General features: G+C 34.6%; 1 protein-coding gene across 1 annotated transcript; it reads right to left on the bottom strand.

Annotated features, from left to right (window-relative positions):
- Positions 1–3,788: 3,788 nt before the first annotated feature.
- Positions 3,789–4,106, bottom strand: LOC133824544 (auxin-responsive protein SAUR32-like). Its single transcript, XM_062257445.1, has one exon. It carries the CDS (start codon positions 4,104–4,106, stop codon positions 3,789–3,791), a length of 318 nt encoding a protein of 105 aa, XP_062113429.1.
- Between the last annotated feature and the right edge of the window lie 4,771 nt (positions 4,107–8,877).

Raw genomic sequence — 8,877 nt, 5'->3', positions numbered from 1 at the left:
TCTAAAAGCCCCTACTGTGGTCTTATATATGACGTAATATACCACGAGCAGGAGCTTGGGGGGCAGATGTACGCCCTGATTTTCCCACGGGCTGATTAGCAAGCCGAGTTGCGGCCTAACCATGATTACCTCATGATCATCCTCAGGGGCCGGAGCTTCTGTTGTAATGTCGTGCCTTCTTAGCTCGAGGAAGCCCCAAGAGCTCGCCTTCACTGCCCAAGGCCGGGCAGGGATTCCGAAGGTCGAAGACCGAGCTAAGTATGAAGCTCGTGGTACGAGCTTCATATGGAGGCTATGACTCTTTGCGAAGTCAACACACGCAAGGTAAACGTGCACATATCAGGCATCACGTGTCTGATATCCCCCTGACTTCTCGGACACGCAGCAGGAACGTGCGTATTCAGACACCCACGACTGGGTTGGGCCGTGCGGCCCATTACCTCCTTACCTATTGATTTGACCACACTTATGTGTCAGGTTTAGGAATTAATCATGAATGTCACAGAATTGATATGACAGGTAAGAAGGTCACGGGATGACCTTCTTACCAACTTCCAGGTGCCTTCTCCTATAAATATGGAGACCCTGGGAGTTGATAAGGGTTGGAAAAAATAATCTCTTGTAAGAAATACTCTGTAATCAAATACTCAGTATAGATCAATAATATTGACTAGTGGAGTAGAAGGATTTTAACCTTCGAACCACTTAAAAAACGTGTCTTGAGTCACCTCTTTCATCCTCTAAGATCATATATCTGTTTCGGTTCTACATTTGGCACTAATCCCTTTCTCTTCTTCTCTTAATTACCTGTTGGCGAAGAACCGCGTCAACAATGACTGTAGTATAAACTACATGTAATATGATTTTGTAAGTTGGGTAGACTAAATATTGAAATTATATTTTTGAGCAATTAATCAAAAATTATTTTTGTTGTATTTTCTTTTGAAAATTTTAGAAATCTAACATATATAATACATTTTGGACTCTCAAAGGGATATATTTTTTTAAAATTAAAATTAAAATTGTAGCTGCATTTTTTTTTAAAAAAAATTACTTTTAAGGGCATGTAAAACGAGTCCTAAAATCTTAATTTAAAGACACTAACGGTATCTTTTAGGACTTGCAACGCAAGTCCTACAATATTACTTAAAGGCACTCAACCCAATTTGCGAGTCCTAAAAACTTACTTAAAGGCACTCAATGGGAGTTTTTAGGACTCGTGTTGCGAGTCCTAAAAACATTATTTTAGGACTCTCAATGCGAGTCCTAAAAAACCTCAGTTTTTAAGGCTCTCAAATAGAGGACTCGCATCCCGCGAGTTCTAAAAACTTTTTTAGGACTCCCAATGCTAGTCTTAAAAAATCTTTTTTGTTGTAGTGAGACACTCGTCAATCTACTCATTCCCTTAATATTTATCTGCCAATTAACTCTCTTCTGTGAAGCTACAATCTTGTGGTTGTTGTTGTGGAGGATTATTAAAATAGATTATGATCCCAATAATCCATGATCGTGAAATATGACTCACATCCTTCCAAGGCATATTTCGAACTCCTTGTCACTCTTCCCTCCGAGTAGAACTTTCTCGGGAATCGCATCGTGGGCTTTTCCCCTTCTTTGCCCATCTCGAGCTGAATTTTTGTGAGATCGTTGGCATGGAATCTCAGCTCTTGGGGGAGAAGGGTGGTGGGAGAGGGAGGATGCCGAATTTGTGATAGGGGACCTCGGAAGTTATCCTAACTCGCCCCTTGTGTAGCTTGTAGTCGCTATATATCAACTACAATTTCTTTGAAAGGTGGACTTTTGATCGTTTGTCCCTGGGACTCATTGCCTCTACAAGGCTAACTACCTAGAATTTCAACATTTTGGGTCCCCCTAGGTTGCGTTCCTGGCAGAATTTTTTATGCTCTAGCGAGGTCTCCCCCAACTCTGAGTTTGTTGAGAGGTCAGTGGCATTTGCTAGGCATTCTGTCCAGCAGTGGGTGCTAATCTAAACATAATCTCATCCATCTGTTTATTTATTCACCCAACTCGCTGAGCCTTAAGTTTTTGTAGCGAGTCAGATCATAACCTCGCCCCTTTGGTCGAGTGGGAGATAAAGATCACCCTTCATCCTCTCGTTGGTTACCTTTAACATCATTTTTTAGGACATTTCTCTTGACGTTGCGATGTGCCTTCCTCGGTAAGTGTTGTAGTGATGTGTTCCTCTTTTTGAATGAAAAGGAGGGTCTATTCCCCATCATGGTGGCGATGTGCCTTCTTGTGTGCACCATTTTTCAAAAAAAGTGTTTGAGGAAGGAATAGAAATTAATGAAGTGGGAAAAGGTTTAATTCTCTCATTGGAAGCACCAAACTACATCAATCTTTGAGTCAACGAGATCTAAGGAGAGTATTAGGTGTATATTATGATGAACACAAATAAGAGAAAGAAGACAACAATTTTACATGCTTTACTAGTTAAAATCTACATAATCTACCAGTTAATGTTATTAGAGTTTTGGTACAATAAAAATGGCGTCCCCTTTACAACGGGTCAATCCCATACATTTTACAGGGATAATTGGTGTATAGGGATAAATTTCCCTTCACTAGTTGAATGATATGAAATTAAAGCACTAAATACACAATATTTTCCATTAAAAGTTGCTGATTTGGTCAGAGCATATGAAACAAGAATCCTATATTTTATGGACAGCTGTTTCTAGGATTCCCGCGTCATTTAGATCAGTAGCTCAAGCTAAGTATTTGGACCATGAAGGAAATCAACTAGAGGAGCTCTAACTGTTATGCCCAGCTGGTAATTACGAGCTGAGGACATAACCCGTACTGGGCTTACCCGAGCTAAATTATATATAGTGTACGACCCCCAAGCGCGTTTTGTAATAAATTTTGCCTAGACTTGTTTTAAAATTTTGATGGAGAAACAAATATTTCAATCTAGTCGTATCAAATGTAGGCACACACCCACTATAATATATATATATATATGTTAAAAAGGAGCATCAGATTTATACAATAAATAAAAACAGTATAAGATAAGATATAATAAAAAAAATAACAATTTTACTGGGTGTTGGCAAGGCAAGTAGGACCTTACCTTGATGATCAACTTAAAATGGCCAGAATAGACACCACTTTATAACTATTTTTTTTTTTCATTCTTTGTTGGCGCATACAATGATTCAGAATATCATCATTATTCTAGAGTCTAGTGGCACCTTCTTTTACTTTTTCTTTTTCTTTCTTTCCTGCCATATAATAGGATATAAGCTTACCTTTATTACAGTGTACTTTATATGAGTAATTAAAGTGATTATGTGTGTGTTCGTGAATTATCTTCCGAGTTCAAATTCGGTACTTCAATTACTATTCTTATTCACGAGAAAATTCCCATTTCAAATGGAGATTTCTCTTCTATATGTGTTCATTGTCAAATCTATATGAGATTATTAAACAATAATTATTAAAAAATTACATCAATAAGCTTAATATATATTCGTAAGATACATAACAAAAACAAAGTATTTAATTATTTGTAGTCATTCATCTTTCACAAAAACTTGGATGAAATTTCTATTTGACTTGTAAAATACATCTATTTTTTTCTTCCCTTTAATATTGTTTGCAGTACAAGAGATTGATCTCTAGAACTCCCAATTATGAAAAACGAAAAAGGAAGAAAGATGGGTGCATGTAAGACTCTATATAGTGAAAATTCACAAACTAATAATCACAAAAAACTAGATATATATCCGTCCTAACCATATTAAAAACCACCGCGCGAAGCATCGTCAGCAAGAGTGAAAAGATAGAGAAGTAGAGAGAGGGTGGTGTTGGTGATGATGATGGTGATGGTGATGGTGATGGTGGTGGTGGTTCGACGACGACTCCTTCTCAATCCGCCACCGGAGATGAAGGAAGTCGTCGACGGAGCATGGCAGCCGGAGAGGACCAGTGGTATGGTACCCGTAAACCTCATGAGCTCTCTCCAAAAGCCTCTTAAAGAGTGGATGGTAAAGATAAGAAATTGGGATGGTGAAGCGCTGAAATCCACCATCCTCATCTTCTAACCCTACTTCTACAGCAAGCCATCCTTTCTTCACCTTCATTTTCCTGTAGTCTTGCATATTGAGAATCTCAAGGAGACCCAATTAAGAAGAGAGAGATCAAATAGTTTGTTGTTGTGGGATTAGTTGATGACGAGAATGAGGGTAACGAGAAAAGGTCTGATATATAGGAACGGAAAAAGAAGTAAGGTGGGGATCACTTGGGTTTTTTTTCATTATTTTAATTTGTTGAGTGGTTTGATTGAAAATAAAATAGTTAGTTAAAGTGGGAAGAGTACGTGTACAGTTCGTACTAATACGGAATCATATCAAAGCTTTGCTTTTTATAAATTTCACTAAATAAATGGTTCTGATTCTATCTTTTTGCCGTCCACTTTGTTTTTTAGTAGACTAGTATTGGTGTGAGAAAGAGACTTGAAAAACCTGGCCATACTCTCCACTTTGAGAATATGAGAGGTTGTGAAAAAAAGCTGACAACCAAAAGAGAAGACCCAGTCTTTGCCTTATGATGTATAAATATATACATAAATACACCTAAATATACATATAGATGTAATTATAGAAGTTCAGTTTAATCACTGTGGAGATTTCGACCCATCGGATGGTTTTCGGGCCAGGTTTTAATTGGAAGCAGGTTCAAATTGAAGTGATGTTTGGAATTCATATTTTATTTTTATAAATAGAGACGATATATGCTTAAAATAATTAAATGAAAGTAGTCTCATAAATTCTTGCGATACATTTTTGTGTTAGGTACATATATTCAACCATTATTTATCATAATTAATTAGAATTAAATTTAATAATTAACTTTTTGGCTAATATTATTTAATTTAGAAATAACATTTTCTATATAACAGGAGAATGCATCAGTATTAGAGAGGTCACATTTTTAGCATCTGTATAAATATATATGACCTGAAACCCACAATTTTTAAATTCATAACATGCAGCATGTAACTTCGTCATAGATTTTTTTCCTTCATATAATATTTTAATATGTACACATATATGAGAAACGAAGAATATATCTACCAAAGTTGATGGAATATATTAGAACTATCATATAGCAAGCTATAAAGGACAAATTTTTGGAACGGAGACACTGCGTAATTAATCTTAAACTACAAGGATATTGTCATGTATATATATATATATATATCATCCAAAAGAACAATATAAATATTGAGAATTTAGCTAAAAATTAGACATATAAGAAAAGAAAACTGGTCACTTTTATATAACATTTAGATCTTGTTATATAAATGTCATGTATAGTATCACTAGCTTCTTATTAAAAGTATCACTAGCTTCTTATTAAAAATATATATATACCACGTCTTGATGATACATATATAATCGGTGTTTTAAAATTTATGTCGACAAGCTAGCTAATATTTGTATATAACTGGCTTTATGTCAAGCTATATCAACCTAAATGACACGCAATGTTATATATACATCTGAATATTTTTAGTTAACATTTTCAAAGAGGAAATTAGGACGAAATCAATCATTGGCATGTTGTACAATAAGAAACCAATATATAATTACTACTTGTAGAAAACTAGCTTAAATTTTATAAAGAGTGTAATTTCGTTTCTGTCTTGTTGTTTGGAACTCTTGGACTTTAAGAGAGACTAAGAATTCTTTTTTTTTTGGAAAAATTTAAACTTAAATGTACTATAGTTTTTTAAAATTCACAACAATTATAAATATCTAAAAAAAGTATCTTATTGAATTTGTGGAAAATATTTTCATTTATTTTTTCTCTTCTATTTTTCTTATAAATTTTTTCCCAACAAGGTATAATTAAGGTGGAAAATTTTCTCGTGGAATCAAATCGAAGAGAACATTTTCTATTTTTTTCTATTTTCTCATTAGATTACAAAAGAAGGAAATTAATTTAATTAATGAAATGTTATTAAAAAAAACAATATTTTTGCCGATAATTCTCTTGAATTATTTAATTTTGTTCTTACTTTTTCTTCATAAGTCTTTGAGTTAGCAAAATGGTTCCAATTCATAAGGACAAATTGAGAACTGTCCGATGAGATTTCTTTGTTGGGTAGTAGAGGCATGTTTTTCATTCACTTGAATTTAATTTTATTGGTGATTAAATGGAGTTAAGAAATGATCAATCTCACATTACATTCCAACTAAAATTTGTAAGCCACATTTTTTAAAGATATTTATATATTTATGATATGTCTATATTACAACAAAATGCGGTTATTATTATATGCTCTCATTCTTAGGTGGAGTGTATGCCCTTAGAAAAGTGGATCTCTCATTCCTAGGTGGAGTGTTTGCTCTTGTCGAAGGTCGAGCTCTCACTACTCTTGGGTAGATTGTATGCTCTTAGCAAATGTGGAGCCACTACTAAAAATCAAGTGTTCAGCATCAGTTACAGACCGGCGCTTTTTCCAACTAGGTCGGTTTCGGAACTGACGCTGTTGAAGGTTGTTATGTTGGTTAAATACGAAAAGATAAGTGTTAAAATACAAACTAGGTGTAAACACTTAGTGCATTTCACATAGTGAAAATGTGAAATTTGAATTTCAATTGTAGGCACTTTTAAAAATGTGTTTTTGGGTTTAAAGTGATGCATGGAGGTATCTAAGGGTCCCCAAAAATTTTGTAGTATTTGGAGCATTTTTAGGACCTTTGGAGGGGTCCAAAATCAGAGAGGGTGGAGATGCGCCGCCACCCAAGTGGCGTAGCATTTCCTGATGCTTAGGGTTTTAAAAACCCTAGCAGACGATCCGTCGCCTACAGAGTCCGTACGATTTATGTAAATTAGCTACAAATGACATCTCTTACAAGTCTAATCCTATTGGTTAGACCTAACAACAGTGCATACTCTATAGAAGGGTCAAAATAGAGTTTTGGAAGACTTGATTACTTTCTCCAATATTTCTCTAACCTCTTTCTCTCTCTCTATCTCTATGAATCTCAAGTTTTCTCCAAGAAACTCATAAAGAAAGTACTGGCTTTGTGAGTTTAAGGCTTGTTCAATCTCAATCATCATTTCCCCTTAGAAAGGCCACAAGCATCAATGGTGGCTAGGAAATAGAGTATTAGGAAAACGTTAAAAAACGTGTATAAGCCTTGAATCTGTTGTTTTTCTTTTGTTCTACGCATTTGCTCAAATTGGTGGTTCTACAAAGGTTTTTTAAGGTTCATCAAAGTTGAAGAAGATCATTCACTAACTTGGGTTTGCATAATCTTTCTCAATCTTTATTTAGTCTCTGTCAATCCATATTTTGTGTAGATTATAATATTTGAGGTGGTGTTATCTCACTCTTCCCCAGCAATCTAATACTCTATAATTTGAGATAGCATATCATGGAAGAATCTAACTCTTTTTCGACATTGATATTCATGACTCAAGACTTTGTATGATTTGACAGGTCTGATGAGACTAAATTTGTTTGTTGGCAAGACAAGATTATATTCTTCCTCACTACTTTGAAGGTTTTATACATCTTGGATGAAGACCTAAAAGCCTTGGGAGAGCTCAAGGAAGATGATACTCAAAACGATCTAAGAAAGTTCTATTTGGAAATGGTCTACATGAATGTGGATATGTATTCAAAGTCTTCATCAACAAAGGATGAGACAACTCAATGGGATTACATACTTAAGGAGGTTGGTATCTTCAAATTTCTTACTTCTAAATGTGTAGATTTCTAGAATTTGAATGAAATGTGTTTGTTGTCATATCTTTGTGAGTTTGAATTTATTGTTTCTGTTAAGAGTGCAATGGTGAATGTTAACGAACAATTCAATGGTTGTTGTTATACTTTTTTTGTTTGTAAAGTTATTGATCAACATGTGAGATATGATAATTGTAAAGTTAACCATATTGAGCTTAGATTTAAGGCAATTGATGTTGATATCATTCCACTTCTAAATAAATTTAATTCGGTCATTACACTTCAATCATTGGACAGCAGTCAAACACATTCTCAAGCATCTTAGGAGAATGAGAGACTATATGCTAGTATATTCAGGAGAGACCTTGATTCCAATCAGATATACAGATTCTGACTTCCAATCCGACAAAGATTCTAGAAAATCTACAGCTGGATCTGTTTTCACAGTTGGGGGTGGAACAATTATATGGAGAAGTATAAAGCAAGCTCTCATTGATGACTCCACCATGAAAGCAGAATACGTAGCTGCAAGCGAAGCAGCTAAGGAGGCTGTATGGCTTAGAAATTTTTTGGGTGATCTGGAAATTGTTCCAGACATGGATATTCCAATTGTACTCTATTGTGACCACAGCAGAGCGATTGCCAACTCAAGAGAACAGAGAAGCCATAAGAGAGCCAAACTTATAGAGCGTAAGTACCACCTCATAGGAGAGATAGTACAAAGATGGGATGTAATTATTCAAAACATTGAATCAACAAACAACCTTGTTGACCTCTTTACAAAGACGCTGCCTTCAATGAGTTTTGATAGTCATTTTTTAGATTTAGGATTACGCAACATGTCTCATCTTCTTTGGGGCAAGTGGGAGATTTTTGGGATCTGTGTCCTTAAAACGTATTTCTGTATGAACGAATACTGTTAATTAAATAAAGTTAATATTTTGCACTCATATTTTTATTTAATTATATATGTCATTTATTATGAAGATCAAATATTATTGATGTGATCTTGAATAAAGTATATGTATAATGATATATATATATAAAAGTATTTAATTCAAGATAATCATACAAAAATTGTCCGTGATCGCTAAATAAATTGGGATTTTTATTTAATAAAGATTATGAGTATGGTCCATCTTATGTTTCAGATA

The sequence above is a fragment of the Humulus lupulus genome, chromosome 1 (genome assembly GCF_963169125.1).
Source record: "Humulus lupulus chromosome 1, drHumLupu1.1, whole genome shotgun sequence".
NCBI classification, from domain to species: domain Eukaryota; kingdom Viridiplantae; phylum Streptophyta; class Magnoliopsida; order Rosales; family Cannabaceae; genus Humulus; species Humulus lupulus.
The sequence above is the reverse complement of the archived record's forward strand: the minus strand, read 5'-3'. Positions and strand labels throughout refer to the sequence as shown.

Excerpts from the sequence above, each read along its gene's own strand:
- LOC133824544 (XM_062257445.1), bottom strand. The coding sequence starts at position 4,106 with ATGAAGGTGAAGAAAGGATGGCTTGCTGTAGAAGTAGGGTTAGAAGAT.